The sequence below is a fragment of the Apaloderma vittatum genome, unplaced genomic scaffold (genome assembly GCF_000703405.1).
Source record: "Apaloderma vittatum isolate BGI_N311 unplaced genomic scaffold, ASM70340v1 scaffold1447, whole genome shotgun sequence".
NCBI lineage: Eukaryota > Metazoa > Chordata > Aves > Trogoniformes > Trogonidae > Apaloderma > Apaloderma vittatum.
This window is the reverse complement of record NW_009727669.1, coordinates 7,128-23,686: the sequence shown is the minus strand read 5'-3', so window position 1 is coordinate 23,686 and position 16,559 is coordinate 7,128. Positions and strand designations below refer to the sequence as shown.

General features: G+C 41.6%; 2 protein-coding genes across 2 annotated transcripts in view; both read right to left on the bottom strand.

Moving 5' to 3' along the window:
• The window catches only part of LOC104277176 (tyrosine 3-monooxygenase-like), a 29,194-nt gene extending 24,795 nt beyond the window's left edge, over positions 1 to 4,399 (bottom strand). The window contains exons 1-3 of the mRNA XM_009873740.1: positions 4,205 to 4,399; positions 3,120 to 3,294; positions 56 to 144 (exon numbers count right to left, since the gene is read on the bottom strand). Of these exons, the coding sequence (XP_009872042.1) occupies positions 56 to 144; positions 3,120 to 3,294; positions 4,205 to 4,399 (459 nt within the window). The remainder of the gene's footprint in view (positions 1 to 55; positions 145 to 3,119; positions 3,295 to 4,204) is intronic.
• Positions 4,400 to 10,094: 5,695 nt separating this feature from the next.
• Positions 10,095 to 16,559, bottom strand: part of PAH (phenylalanine hydroxylase) — a gene marked incomplete at its 5' end in the record, with an annotated part of 12,585 nt that continues 6,120 nt past the window's right edge. The window contains 5 exons of the mRNA XM_009873739.1: positions 10,095 to 10,224; positions 10,837 to 10,952; positions 13,919 to 14,052; positions 14,368 to 14,463; positions 15,489 to 15,545. Coding sequence (XP_009872041.1) covers positions 10,181 to 10,224; positions 10,837 to 10,952; positions 13,919 to 14,052; positions 14,368 to 14,463; positions 15,489 to 15,545 — 447 coding nt within the window. The remainder of the gene's footprint in view (positions 10,225 to 10,836; positions 10,953 to 13,918; positions 14,053 to 14,367; positions 14,464 to 15,488; positions 15,546 to 16,559) is intronic.

Below are 16,559 nucleotides of genomic sequence, written 5' to 3'. Positions count from 1 at the left end.
TTCCCTACAGGGGATATCTTCTTAAAAAATCAAATAACAGTGATGTTAAACTTACAGGGTGAGCATGGTTCAAGCTAGGATCATACTTAGTGATCAGATGGTGACATTTGTCCAGATCTTGGATTTTTCTGGGGAACCAGGGCACTGTGGAGAAAGCAGCAAGAATTAAATGTGGTAGGATTAAATAATTTTTAAAAGACAGAGAAAATAAAGGTGGTGATGAAGATTACAAGCTTTGTTTACATCAATATCTAAGTATATTCTTATCTACGTGTCACTACATGTCAGTAGTTAAATTCATTTGCTGACCAAACCGGCAGACTGGATTAAACATGATCTGAAACTAACTTGCAATGATAATCTCTCCATTTTAATTAGGAGAAATATTTTTAAAGGCAAAATAATATAATTTTTGGCCAAAAGAGATGTTCTTTTTGACACATCATAACAAACTTATTTATATATTTTTGATTTAAGAAAATATTTTGATCATGTCTAAAAAGTAGTCTTAAATTTTCATTCTCTTAAAATTTAAACCAATATTTTAAAAGGAAAATATGAAATTTTTAGAAACAGAAAAGGCCTAGAAGTATCCTGACTTCAAGTTTTTTCCTTCTGTCTCTTTTATTTTTTTCTCACAGCACAGTTATTCTAGTATTAGCTGAATTTCCAAACAAGTTCCTTCCCCCAAAACAGGGACTTTTTATGTAGACTAATATAAAAATGAAGTGTGTTCATTTCAAGTGCTAGCATTTATAATCAATGAATTAAAAAAAAAATTAAAAAAAAGAAAGTTAATACTGCTTTTTAAGATCAGACTGATGCTGTGATCAGACTTGGTGTGTTACAGCTCAGAAAAGGTCTGTTTGGGGTCACCTAATTCTCAGACTTGACAAGAGACCAGGAATCTCTGTACTGAATGGCAAATGTAGCATTAGCCCTATCATATTATATCCAGACACATCCAGTTCAGAAAGGTACAAGGCCATAAATACACACCACTATTGGGAAATTCCAGTTCTTTCATGCACTTATGGACAATTCTGCCACAAGAAGGAAGAAATACTAGTCTGACAGGTATCTTGCATCACTCTCGAATTTTTTTTTTTTCTTGAGCCTTTCTCTTTGGCTGTACCAATGGCTCTGCATGCAAGATGCCTGTCCTGCTGTCTATAGCCATATCTCCTCAAAATTTGTACAGAATCGTAAGTCCTCTGTTGTATGTTCCCATACATACCTTGCCCATCCCCTGATGAGTCCTGGGAGAGGGCAGAGAAGCTGAAGGAGAAGGGAGGAAGGACTATGGCAAAACTCTCATCTGATCACAGAAATAGATAAAGCCAATAAAACAGGGATAGTGCTGGCAGGTGCCGCTAGCCAGTCTTAAACCAGAGGGCTAGCTGAGCTGAAAGTCCTCTGACACTTTAGCCCTCAAATTGACCTCAAAAGGATCAAAAGCATGTAGAGCTTCAAGGCCAAAACCTTCAAATCTCCAGTTCTTGCTGGTGCCCACACCTAAGGTGTCTCTGTATGGCACAAATACAAACTCTGCCCCTTTCATCTTGAAATCAGATTAACTGCTTAGGAAACTACTGAATTTTGAGGTCTAAAACACATAGAAAAGACTATTTACAAGCTAAGCATGCTGTGTGTTGGTCTGAGCTGACAGATTCTGGTGATTTGCCTGCCAACTATAATAATTTTAACATCATTACATTCAAAATAAGCCTGATTACTTTTATGATTGCTGCTCAAAACCATAAGAGAAATTTAAATGTGAAGAAAATTATGTCCATAATATTCCTCTGCTTTAACCATAAATAGTCCCTTGTTTTATTGTAGAACCCAGTCTCAGCACACCTGAAACTAACTGCTACTTCTAAGCACAAACCTCTCAACTCCCAAAGAAATCCTAATGAAATGCTTTTTCAGGTCCAAAACTCTCTTTGGCTCTTGAGTTCCCCTGATGATAGTGATACTTTTTTGTTATCTCTACAGCCCCTGAGAACAGCTTGGCAGGGACTGCCTCTCATCATCACCCTGAAGGTGAATTTCAAGCAACATCCAAAGGTGTCCAAACAGGATTGTATTACCTAAAAGGGCCCTGGGAATTTCTGCCTGGCCTTGTCAAGGGTGAGAAACCCTGTAGAAATTCTGTATTGAGAAAACTCAATCTATGAGCTGGACCCTCAGCTTTCTCATCCACCAGGGGCACCACTGACATCCTCAGGATTGTATTAAAGATCTCTAACAGCTTGTTGTACTTACCCATCCCCTACCTGCCTGTAAACAGAAAAATACAGGTCTACTTTCAGCAAACCAACTTCCCATGGTGATGACCATGGGGATGGTGATTCAGATACAGCACAGGCAGAGGAGTATCCACTTTCAGCACTTTGCCAGGTGAAATACTGTACCTAAAGTGCAACAGTTGTAGCTGCACAACCTCTAAACAAGCTTCTCATGTCTGAGAAAATGCCTGATACTCTGTTATTGCAGATTTGACAGCAAGTCCGTTTGTTACAAGAAGCTTATTCCCCAGTTCTCCTAGCCTGTCCAGTACCTGCTGACCCTCTCTCCCTCTAGCACACTGGAAGCTTCTTAGAGCTGGTTGCGTTTAACTCTTTTCAGTGAAGGAGCAACCTACCTCCAGATAGTCCTGCTGGACCCAGATGGCAGTAGCCAGGACACCGTAAACAGACAACTACTGCATCTTTTAATGAAACCAACACAATATACTACAAACAAATGAAACATTCAGACCCCCTGCTATATCATCATTTTCCCATCAAGTCTATTTGTTCGCCTTGGAGCAGTCAGTTATCTGAGGAGCTCAACAGCTTTCAGCTCATAATCTTCCAGTCATTGAGGAGTTTCCTCGTTTCCCTCAGCTTCTCATTTTGCTGCTCTACACTTCCCCCTTTTTGCTGGAACACTTTTCTCACTCTTTCTACATCAATGGAAATGATCTCAGTTAAGGGAAAACAGTCATGCAGTGAAGAAAAATTAATCCATGCTCACCTGTTTCTCAGGCAAATTAAATTACTATCACTAAGCTAAAGCTAAAAAAGTTACTCCAAAAAGAAACAGAATAGCACTAACAGATGCATGTTTCTTACCCTTGTCTTCTCTGTTAGTTTTCACATCCTCTGCTACTCTCTTTAAGGCAGTGATAAGGATAGTAACATCAGCATTGTGAACTTCACATTCAACAAAAATGTCAAGATCATCAGCAGAGTTCTTGGACTTTTTGGCTCGTCTGGTTTCAAAGTGGCGGATCTGAGTTTCAAACACCTGCAAGAGCCAGATATTCATATGATGAAACTTCTCCAAAGACTGAAAAGGCAGGTAAGTCTACATACATTTCTACAATTTCTTTAAAAAGTGGCTAACAGGCATATTAACAAGAAGCACATGTTAAACAATGAAGCCTAATAATGCTCAGTTTAGAAGGAGCTGAAATACAGGCAGAGCTAAAAATTAAATGCTGTAAAATTAGATAGAGATGGATGGAGATGAAAGGTGAGATACTACTGACTGTAGGATTTCATCCATGCAGAAATAATAAATGAGTGGCTGGGTAGCTCTTAAAACCTTGGCAGAGTGAAAGGAGGCCTATTGATGTGTAATAACACCATAATCATTAAATAATTGCAAACAATTAAAAATAAGTAACAAATACAATACTTTTCTTTCGAGTTATTCATCTTCACAGATAACAGTGAGCACCTGGTAGGGATACTTCAATTGCCTAGGATCTATAATACGTTTTACAGCTCTTGTATTCTTTGTATTTCCTGCCAAATACACAGAGAAAAATCGTTGGATTCTAACATGCCCACAATGCAAGTGCTTGAAATGCTGGCTTGCTGTTTAGTCGTGGTTGGCCACCACAACAGCTAGAAAGAAATAATAGATTGGTATCTGCTCTAAACAGCCCTTACACAAATTCGTGGTTCTTCTAAATGACTGTGTCCAGCTGCTCCCTCCCTCCAGAGCACTCTCCATCTGGAGAGACCAGCCAGCCTCTCTGAGGAGCTGTAGCAAAACACAAACAATGAGAAAAGGGGAAGGTAGATGAAGGCATAAGTCAGGTAGGAAGCAGGAGAAGGGTGAGAGAGATGGAAATGCAGAACGGGAGAGGTGAAGGCAATAGGAACAGAAGAGAGGGCTCAGTGGAGGAAGGGAATGGTGAGGTCTGTACCTCAAAGACTTTGGCTGCCCTAGAGAGCTCAGTCTTCCTCACATTGCAGAGGGTGAGGGTCAGGATGAGAGTGCCTCTGCCACCCTCCCTCTTGGAGTCTAGGCTGCCTTGTCTGTTCAGTGATTCTATGCCACGCATCTTCTTCTTGCTGACCTCTTCCTTTTGGCCTGAGATACTCACCAAGTCAGTCTTCATGGGGAATGGATTGCAGTTGCCAGATACTGAGTGGAAACCTCCTGAGGATGTGCGTGCTTCTCCCAGAACAATGGCTGGGGGATGTGGTGGGACAGGAGATGCAACGTGTCTGTGTGGGTGGTGAGATCAGAGCTGCCAGACAACAGCGAAGTAAACTGGTTGCTACTGTGTTAGGTGTTGGGATATTTATGTTGGCCATGCCAGACACATCAATGGAAACTGCTTGCGTAGGATATGCGCAAGAGCCAAAGACAACCCTCCTTCTCTGGCTAATTTCAAAGTGCGGCCCTCCTGCTCTGTTTGAAGGTGTCTGCAAGCCACTCAGCCCTGGAGATGGACTCCTTTGTGGAGAGGCAATTAGTCTAAGCCCAATTTACATCTCCCAGTCTGAACTCCCCCGTACAATATCTGACATTGCTCTTCCTCCCCACCCTCTCCCACCTCACTGGAACCCTCTCTGCATTGACCATGCCCCCAGGGAACTGAAGAGGATCTTCCCTCAGACTCTACCTGAATCCAAGTGGGGTCCATTCTGCATATATGCAACTGGGGGAGGGCCAGAAAGGCCTGAGTCAGAGTCAAAATTAATTTCCTACTTCTGAGCTTCTCCTGCCCACAGGATCTAACCTGTTCTATCCTAATCCTACAAGAGCTGAGTGCTACCTCAAGGCTAAGTTCCTCTGTTGCAGCTTGTTTCTGTGATGATTTTATCTCCAGTGAAGCAGACTCTCAAAAAGCCCAGGGTCACATTTCTTTTCACAGCTGACAGGGCAAGCTCAGGGGGGAATTCAGCTCTGTTCCTGCCAGGGCATGGCACCCCTTGACATCCACAAATATATTTCTGAGTGTGAGCACCCATACCTTCATACCCCAAGTTACGGTGCATTAGAATCTTGCAGGTCCACAGAGGAGATAATCTCTTCCTTCTGATGTACCCATTAGCTGACCCTGGCTGAGTCACATACTCCCATTCTATATTTGTAGAATCGTAGAATCGTAGAATGTGTTAGGTTAGAAGGGACCTTTACAAGTCATTTAGTCCAACCCCTCTGCAGTGAGCAGGGACATCTTTAACTAGATCAGGTTGCTCAGAGCCCCATCAAGCTTGACCTTGAATGTCTCCAGGGATGAGGCTTCCACCATCTCCCTGGGAAACCTGTGCCAGTGTTTTATCACTCTCGTAAAAAACTTCTTCCCTGTATCCGGTCTGAATGTACCCTCTTTTAGTTTAAAACCATTACCCCTTGTCTTCTCGCAACAGGTCTTGCTAAAGAACATTGCCTCCATCCTTCTTATAGGTTCCCTTAAGTACTGAAACGCTGCATAGTGCAGGGAGGGCGTGTGTCCATATGTCAGTCTGCGTGTGCGTGTGTCCTCGGCCTGGGCCAGAGCAGGGCTGGGCCTGCCGCTGTCCGCGGTGCTGAACCCGGCGCCAGCCCGCGGTCCCCTCGGCTCGGCCCGAACTCCTCACCCCCGCCCGGGCTCAGGTCCCAGGGGACATCGGGAGAGCCAGGGCACACTTCAGAGGCCGTTGAATTGCAGCTGCCAACTGAATGGAGAGGGAGGAGGAGAAGCGATCTTTAAGAGATCTCTTCCCACTCCCACGTTCCCCCAGCGGTGGGACTGTGGCAAGGCCAGGCACAGGTGAACAAGATGAGCTGAGTCTGACTGAGTCCAAACTGGGCCTTCCCCAGTGCATACACCCCCACACCCAGGCCATAGACATGGCACAAACAGCAAATGGCACAAGATCCCCTACTCCAGCTACATGTGAACATGTAGGTGAAAGCTCTAGGGCTCACAATGCATGCTAAGGCACTGGTCACAAATACTGGCAGAGAAAGGACATCAGGCTCCTATGACTGTCTTTATGCTCTACTGTCAGAATTCCATCACTGTATGCTTGTACAACACTAATCATGGTTGTGCATAGGAATTGAAGTTTCTCTGTAGAACCAGACTGGACTCATCAGCCAGTGTGATAGTTGAAGCAATGTTGCAGCTCACTGCCAAACCAACACAGACAGCCTCCCCTCTCCAGGTAGTGAAATGTTCTTTTCCAGTCAGTGGACATTCCAATACCGCCCTGAATCCATGCTTAGGATGGGCTCAGGAAGGCCTCACTCATGGTCTAAGAAAGCTCTGCCGAGAGATTCCATAGTCCTGCTTTCAGCACCTTTGGGGACATCTAGGAGTGCAGGAGTAAAAGTCTGAGGTTGGGTGCTGCAGTTTAAAGGGCCATGCCAGAACTGGAGCATGGTGTATGATCATTTCCCACGGGGAAAGGCAGATTCTTCCTGCAGAAGGTGGCGCTGTGTGCTGCAGCCAAAAGTAGGCTCATGCTCTCTCATGCAGTCCCTGTGGCGGGTGCTTTAAAAGGCTGTGGCTGATCATGATAAATAACCTTCCCATTTTTTATCTGTTACCACTGCAGATACTTTCACCCTCTAAAAGCACAGTGCTACTAATTTGGGATGGGTATAGTATTAATATTTCTGTTTATTTAGGTAATTAAAAACAGTCACATTTGAACATAAAAAACCCTTTCTTCTCTGACAACTGCTGGCGTGGTTGGAAACAGCAGAGAGACAAGCTTTACAGAATGAAATCCTGTGGAGTCCTCCTCTGCAGAATCCCTCTTTCAATAATTTTGACATCCTATGGGGAATAAAGTATCCCTTTTCCAAGGCTACTGTCAGATCCAAGGATCTTAAGAGGCTCAGAGGAGCCTAGTTCCTTGTGTAACCTGTGCTGACAAGCCCTCCCTTCATCACCATCACTGACCTTTTCCAAGGTCAATGAAAAGGAAAAAGGCCTCATAAAAGAGCTTCTTTGATCACCTGAAACAGAGCCAGAGATGGAGACACAAAAAATCTGGCCATAGTGGGATAGAAGAGAGGAAGATTGCTTAAAAAGTTAGCTTGGGATAGGTCGGTTAGTGTAGCATACAAAGATGTACAGGTTATGCAAAGGTAGAACAAGAAAGGCTTTGCTGTACATTTCTACATTTTACACACATCAAGAGATACTTTTTAAGATATCAGTTTCATGATTTTTCTGGATGAGTAATAGTCAACCAGTGTAAGACGACCTTTTTTGAATTGGAACACACCTCAAATGAGCATTTTCCCCTTCATGCGTGGTTACCTTGCAAAGAGGCTAGATAATGCAAAAAACATTTTGCTACACAGCTTTAATTTTCTTTAAGCATAGACACTAGAAGTCACCCAGTAAGAAGCACTGTTTAAAATGCAACTTATTTGTACTATTTAAAACACATAGGCACAAGCTAATTTGTTCTCCAAGAAAATCTACTTTCACCATATTTCCTCTGCTTTTGAAATACTGAGCATTCAACTTTTTCTCATCTCTCAGTCTTGCTGAACAGCTACGTTATGCTGCTTTGGCATGTAAACCTGCATCAAGAGACACAGAATCAGACATATGGCATCAATATTCTTTAGCCATTCCACTTGCACATAAAAGACAACCATGAATCCTGGGTTCTCAGTATCACTTCAGATTTACTGATGCTGTCACTCTTAATAGCCAGAAGCAGAGGAGCTTGGAAAGCTGTCTGGGGATTAGTTTGAAAGACTTCACCCTTGGGATGAAATTGTCACTTTGTGGTACGCAGTTACCTTATGCATCCTATTATATTAAGAGAGAAAAATATGGGGTACTTTCACATTGAAAATTCATGCCAAGCAGTATTGAAAGATCTATCCAGACATTTTCATCAGAGAAAAGAAAAAAGGAGAAAAAAAGATAAAGAGATAAAAAAGCTTACTTCAAAGCATCAAAATGATGCCATTTTGCATAAGTATATGTCTATTGAAAAGGGTTCAATGTGGTATCCTTAATGTTATTAACCTTCATAAATAAAATGGAAACAGCTGTACTTTCTGTCTTCCTAAAGGGTGATGCTTACATTAAAGCTCCATTGATTTCCAAACTATAAATTCAAAAGTAGTATAATCAGAAGTACGAGACTCATGGACTTTCAAATCCCTCTCTGTTGTTGGATCTTCTAACAGAAGTGTGATTCTTGAATCACATTAGTATAATAATGCAGATTGTTTAAAACTGGAAAGACTTTACTGCTTTTCTTTGCTTCATTCCGTACCAGTATACAAATGCCGATCTCCTTCAACTAGGGAGTTACAGGGAGGCATTATGCAGTCCAAGAGGTCACTTAGCTGCTTTGAGTAAAAGTTATTGGGTAAAATACAGAAACAGTGTCCGGAACAGTAAATCTATTCTCTCTCCACGGTTCAGCCATTGAGTTAAGCTGGAATCACCCTTGTTTCCATTTGCTGCCTCATTCAAGCTATATTCCAGGAAGAATAAAACTGCTTTCCTTTAAAAAGGGAAATTAGAGCTCAAGTGGGAGAAGGAAGGAAACTCCAAAAAGTATGATGACTTAGGAGCTGTCTTGAAAGATATATTTAGGTTTGAATGCACTCAGACTGGGACACAGCTAACTCAGGTCTCCCATAGCTTTGGCTGGGTAAAGAGCTGTAGCCACAGATATGATTAATTAGAAGTTTGAAGAATCTGATGCCTTCAGCTGCATTGTAAGAACCACTTCTTCTCCATTTCCAAGGTGTTGGTATCCACCTTCTGGACTGTGAGTCCAGAAAGTTAGGAGCCACCTTGTGTCAGTGGTGAAGAAAGCATTCTCAGAGAAGGACACACAACACAAGGAAGCCTTCACACACCTGCCTTCCACAGTGAGTAGGTAAGTATGTCTATTAAGAGAGGTCTCCCCCTTCTGCAAGCTGACTGATCCTGAAATAGCTCTGAATCCATGATGCTACACAACATTACAGCCAGCACAGCTCTGAGACTGGACTAATAAGGCCTTGATGCCCTGTTAAAATAACTGCAGGTTTTCTTGCTTTCACAAATTATTGACAAACTGATCTCACATCCAACTGCAAAAAGTCACCCAGAGTTGCTTTTAAGTAACACTCCTCTGAAGGTACTTTACTGAGGCATAGACTCTATGCTCTGGATAAGAAGCCTCAGTGCCTTTCTCAGGAACTCCGCTCTGTAGACCAATGACATCATAGAATACAGCATTCTTGACTTGCACAAACCTTTTTGGAATGGGTCTTGCAAATACAGTATATTTAGACACAGTGATAGATGTTTATTAATAGGACTGCAGCAGACTTGCAATCTTTTCCACTAGAATCTATGCTTTGGATCAATGGCAACATTACATTTTTAGGAAAAAGAAATAAAATCAGGATAGAGGTGCTTGTGTGTAAAAGCAGAGGTACAGAGAGCCAAGCAGTGCATGCATAGCCTTTGAAAGGTGCAAAGTTTGGGACTCCATGGGAACCTTGCACAAATGTGAGGGACTGAGGAGAGAATGGCCATGAGAGAAAGCAAGGTGGATTACTCTGTTAGTCATTGCCATCCTGACCCTGGGCCCAGGGAGATAATGCAACCTCACAGCTGCAGGAGGCTATAGCTCTGCATGGTGGGGATCTCCTCCCTCTGCTCACCTCTGGCACAAGAGATACGGAGGCTTTCCGCATGTTCCCAGAACTAAGGTCATTTTTATACATTAGTGAGAAAAAATGAAGACCAAAAGAGTCAAGAGTAACCTGTAGATGTCTATTTCTCTGCCTATATGTAGTAATTAACATATATAACATAAGCATTCATGCAGTACACAGGAAGGTAATAGACTGAGGCTAGATGAAGGCTGGCATTTGCACATTTTATCTTCTAGTCAGTAGCCAGTGACTACTAAGTTACAGCAAATCTTCATTTCAACTTCTGGAGGGCATTGCACAGGATCCCAATCTCACCTGCAAAGGAAGTAATCAGAGCAGTTAACTCTACAGCTAGCCCATTTCTAACACTCCTTTATATATTTATTTTTTATGTCCATTTCCTGAAAGAATAAGGTGAGCAAAGAATTGCTGGATTGCACGTATTTATTAGCCTCTTACTGGAGTAAGGTCTACAGAGTCAGCCCTTTGCTTTCATCAGCCACATCAGGATGGCTCACAGGATCACATGTGCTGGCTCTCATCAGGCTAGCCAGTATTAGGGGAGAAATGTATCAGGAAAAGGGCTAGAATGGTAAAAAGAAATGTAATTAAAGCCAAGCTTTTTGTTTTCTTCCCTATTGAGACTAGCCAGAGCAATGCACCATCCATCACAAGGCCTTCTGGCTTTTCCTAGCACATCCACTAATACTGGATATTTCAGATGTAAGAAACTATGGTCAAATGGAAATGCTGTTTTGAAACTTGGCTAGAATTAGGAACCAGGTTTTGCAACAGAAAGGAGATATGTGCTGCTTCATCTTGATCAGACTGAGAGAATTAGATGCAACCGAACAAAATCTGCTTTGTGGTTGCTATTTCTGATCCAAGTTTTGAGGAATTCAAGGTAAAACATCTGTAGTTCCTTACTGTTGATGGTGTCAGCTAAGTTCTTCAGTTGCTTTGCATTGTCCAAGACTTCAATCCTCTGGGTGTAGGGATTGTACCGAACAGAGAAAGGGCGAGGGATCGTTTGAGCAAATTTCCTGAGGCAAAAATACAAAAATATACACAAACTTGAAAGGCTCATTTTCTCAGTAACTCGCTCTTCTCTTGATGTGTGCATTTGTTGATAAGTAGAATAAGAAAATATGTGAGAGGAAATAACTGGAAATCCTGCAGAGCAATTTGAGACCTACAGCATCCGCTAACACACTTGAATCTGCATTTGTCGTTACCTCTTTTTGTTTTTCTCCAGACAGGACTAATTATGCTATTGGCATGGCAACACTGCTCCTGCATGTAGCTATTGGGCTCTGCCAGACTTGAAAATCTCATTTTCCTTTCAGTAATGCAAAATATCTTGACCCAAGACTGAAATTTCTGGAAAAACAAGATCAAGTACCTATGCCATCTTTGCATACCAAGGAGCAAGCAGAGTGGTAACTTCCGGCATTGTTGGCAGTGGATTCCAGGTCATTGGAAATACAGGAGATAGTCAATGGAGTGAAGCAGCATTCTTGCTGCCCCTTATTTGCAGCCTTCCCTGCTGCAAAATAGTTAATTCCATGGCAGAAACACTAAGATTTTGGAGTCTTGGGAAAACATGAATTTGCATAATCACAGAAGTGTGGAAAGGAGGACTCTGAATGGGATGAGACACTCAGAGCTATTGTTCCAGGCCCTTGTACACCCCAGCAGGATACTGGCTTATATTTCTGCTTCAGATTACCAAAGTTATTGCTGAAAGAGGAAGGAAAGCACGCAGGAGTTGATTATGGATCCCCACTAGACGGACTGTGACTCAGCATGGTAAATCCCATATGCCCAGACCAGTGGAATATGTTGGATACCACCTCCATATTGCTCCTTCACTTTAGCCCTAATTATTATCAACTAAGGCCATTGTCTTAGAGTTCAGTATGAGGAGGCCACAAGGTGCAACAGTGGAAAAAAATTATATTGGCTGTGATGAAAATGTTTTGTGTCATCAGTCCAGTTTTTCTAAGGGGAGAGATCCATGTTAGAAGACAGTCTTCCGAAGCCTCAGCTGAAGATAAGATCCTAATCCGAAGATTAATTCCTTAAACTTAAGTATTTTAAGTCAACCTCAGGATAATTCTTTAGGGAGGTTTTCTACTGCACACTAACATACGTATCCAGATGAAAGCCATGAACACAGGCACTAGACTAATGCCCAGGCCTCTATTTCAATTTAATCACTTTTCCGGTTTGATCACTGAAACAAATAAAAGAAGTTTCAAGATAGTTTGTTTAGAGTAATGCAGCATCTTCCATTTTTTTTCGAGGAACTTGCTACTTAGAGAAGTATACAGAGAAGATAGAAACGGTGTGGGGATATTAATAGCACAAACCAGAAGAGAAGATCATAATTCTCAGGTATTATTCCAGAGAAAAGGGCAGCAGGAGATGCTGGAGACTTATGAAAACTTAGGAAGCAGCAGGGGAGGTAGCTCAGAAGACCTTGGAGCTAGGGAGTCTAGAGCAGCAGAGTATCTTGAGTCTCAGTACATGTTTATCTGTGAACGGCAGAAAGTGAGAGAAGCGACTGCAAGTCCAGGACAAATGCCTGTGTGGCATCTCCGAGTGAAAAATTTGTTGAGTGTGAACCAAGGCTAACCTCCAATGGCTTGGCTAACGTCCAGAAATATGGTGTTGGATTTTCTAAAAAGAAGTAGAAATATTGTTGTGAGGTGGTATCCAAGCTGATCCTCAAACACAGTCTGAGCCATTCCTGTTTCAAGAACCAGAACTGAACATGGACGTTATTTCAAAGTCTCACTGAACTGGAACTGAATCTGTATTTATGTCACAGACGACTGAAAGATTTACTGTGTAGCCCTGTAGTCTTGTAAACACAGTGCTGGTAACAAGCTGGAGGCTCTGTATTAAGCTAACCACACAGGCCTCAGGATTGGGGTTATTAGGCTTGCTTGGAGTTTTGTTTATCCGTAATAACAATTGTCTAATGACCATGTAACTATTACCCAATTTGTTTTAGTTTTGTTTAATTCTGAATAATTGTGTGCTAAAATGCCTATTGATAATAATTTTTACATAGGCAGGAAAAGCAAGGAGTTACACTTTACATAGTGAACTAAATCTGACCCTAAAATAATGATATAGCATAAAGGAGTACCAGCATAGGATGATAACAGAGGCTTTAAAGGCATAGGAACAGGGTGACGCTGGTTGTCCCCAGGCTATCAAAAACTCCCCACTAGTCAGTTATTCACAGTAAAGCAAACTTAGGAGTTGAGGAAAAAAAAAAGCCAGTTTCAGAGGAAACAAAAGAGGCAAAGAAAAAATAGTTAACATAAACGATAAATTCAGAATTTACACAGATTTTTCAGATGAATGTAGAAAAAGCAATTTGTAAGCATATTAGAAATTAGCATTAAAATGGTCCTGAGGAAACCTTGGCCTGAGGAAGAAGAAGGGAAGCATCAACACCGGCCACCTCCTCACAAAAGAGAGGAAGAAACTCCCTTCATTAACATCACAGACCTCCTCTGAAGACCTCTTGACAAATTCACTCCCTACCATCAGACTGGAACTGTTGATTTAGATGCAAAAGAAAGTGTAAGAGTGAGTGTAACTTCAGAGGAAAAGGAGTAGCTACTAGGAGATTTTTCGCACATGAACTTTTAACTATTGTATTGTTAAAGAGAGTTGTTTTGCATTGATTAGGTATTTTTGACCCTAAGTGTTAGTATGTTAGAAATTTTACTACTAATAATTTTTGTTGTATATTGATTATACAGATGAAACTCTTAATTAGACTAACCACAAATTTTTGGCCTCATGCATAAGGTGTGTTCTCCCTGGTGCCCATAACATAATTTTGAATGTAACAACTGCTTAGTCTCTTTATGCATTGCACAACATTTTCTCAAAACATTACTGTCAACCCAAGATCTGTTATGTCAATGGGATCCACTGTACTGGCAATGGACAAAAAACTGTGTCTTCTGTGGAATGACTGGGTTACCTTAGCTTTTCTTTTGCATCTTTAAAACTTTCAGCAACATAGTAGATGGGCTGGAACTCAGTAACAGGGTACTTCTGCACAGCAGTCTTCTCCAGGACAAGAGGCTGAATCTCAGGCTTACTTGATAAACAATACTACAAGTAAAAAGGTAAGAAATTTATTTAAGTTTTAAAATGCTTGGATTCACTGTGAAAGAAATACAGAGCTACTGAATGACACCCAGTTTCAGACAGGAAAGAGTTGCTCCTGTGGAATATAACAATGTTAATTGCTAGGAAAGACACAGGTATGAGTACCCTGTGTATGCATACACTGACACTTTTATTAGAGCTCTTCAATGCGGTAAGACACTTCATGCTACTTCTGTGCACAAAGTATGAAGCAAAATAATGATCTGAAGACATTCAAAAGAGATTATAAATGTTTTTGAAATGTTTTACAGAACACACCTGCAGCTCCCCAAATGAAGACAGCAGCCCTGCACCATATGCCTTGAGGGAATCGCCTTCTTTGCAGAGTCCAAATTCCACTGTAAACCAATAAACCTAGCAAGAAAATTAGACAGAAACATACAATTCCTTGATCAAAAATAGTAGATGCACATCATTGATTTGAATACATGTGGAGCTTGCATTTCTAATTAAAATGTTGCAGTGTGTCAAATATCAACTGTATCAATCCAGTAAATGTTCCCGCAGACCAAAATTCTTCTCCTGAAAGAGGCACAGTTTCATACTCAGTGTGCCCGTGAATCCGTTCGGTTCCCCGACAAACCCAGTTGTGTTTTACTGTGCTTACGTTTGTCAGCAGAGCAGAGACAATGCAACTATAGCAATAAAATTTCATTCTGGCTGGCCACCCCAGTTGAAGCTTGGACCTTAGCTGATAAAAGTTTGTGTCCTGTTTCACACAGGTGACATCTAGCTGCAGCAGCAAAAGAGGAAAAGGGCTGCTAATGCAATATTGAACAAAGACCATGTGTGGCTGAGTTTGACTTCTTGGTCTCTCAGTTTGAAGTGATACCTACTTTGGCTCAGAAGAACTACCTCATCTGTCAAGAAGGAGTGAAGATGGTGCAATGCTTTGCTCTGGTGATTTGGTATTGGGGGCACTAATCTCATAGGTATATTCTTGATTTTATCTAAAGTTTACAGCTCTGGATCTCAGTAGCCTCAAAATAGGATTCAAGCGGGCCACACTGACTGCAGTGGATGTTATCTGCTGGCAGGGTGGAAGAAAAGAGGTGCTTGCAGGTAGAACAGCTATTGAAACTGCCTCCTGAAATTTTCTATGGGGATGTAGTAACATGTAATATCTCTTCTTGCCCAATATGTTTGTGCTGGAGGAAATCTTGTCTGGGCTTCTGTGTTTAATCACAACTGTCACTTTGAATAAGGGGTGCCAAAGCTCTTTTCCTTTAATGCAACTGTTTCAGGGTGGGGTTTTCCCATCATGGACTTCACTCTGTTCCCATTCAACTCTATGGGAGTTCTATCAGTGTCTTCAGTGGCAGCAGAATTAAGACAACACAGGGTGCTTTGGAAAATTGAGCCCTGACTTATTAAATTACCGTAGCGAGTTTCTCTATGAAATCATCTGGAGCTCCCAGAGATGCCAGTCCAATTTCCTGTAACAATAAACCATTATTCTTCAAGCTGTTTATTGCAAACATTCTTCCTGTCTCATCTTACGTAATTTCTCACATTTTAAATGTTACCATTGCTTACTACCACACACAAATGTTTACAGGACATGTTCCTATCGTGCAACATCAATTTTAAACCAGAAATCTCTCCAGAAATGAACAAAAGGTCTTGTTCAAATGTCATTTACAAGGCATGATCCTTTGTGCCTGCTACAAAGCCTATTGAGGTCAAATAAAATTTTCCTCTTGCTTTGACAGGCTATTGATCAAGTCTACAATGCACGTCTGAGAGAATGATATGGTCAAAAGGACATGAATCAATCACATACACACATATTCCTTAAATATTTCTCTGTGTTTTGATGGGCCCTGATTGCAGGAGTTTTCCTGGAGCCTTGAATGAGTTATTTTTTCTGAATGAGAGAGTATGACTTGAAAGAGTTTATTCATACCTTGGGAGCTAACAGAGAATTTTCCAGGAGGCATGCAACACCTGGAGTCAGAAGACAGCCACACAAGACTGTATATAACCAGGTACCTTTCTTTGTTTGCTCCAGTGAGGACTGCACAGTGCAAAAATCAGAGTGCCCCAGAAACATACCCACTAAGATCATGGGAGCAGTCAACACCATGTCAAATCCTAACAAACCAGGGTGTAGGAGGGCTTATCTTGAAGGAAGCCCCAGTTTTGGGAAAGGGCAGAGCCTGAGAGCAACACTGAGAGCTTACTAAACACATCAAGTTTACTTTCATCTTTTGAGAAGGATGTTACATCAAGTTCATTTTCTCTCCCTTCCTCCCTTCCTCCCTCCCTCTCTCCCTCTCTTTTTATTTCTTATCTTGTCTTTTTCTTTTTTTCTTTCTTTCTCTCTTTCTTTCTCCCTTTCTTTATGAAGGGGAATTCCCAGGGGGAATGGTTGCAAGTTGCAACAGGGCAAGTTTAGGCTGGACATTAGGAAGAAATTCTTCACGGAAAGCGGGATCAGACACCTGGAT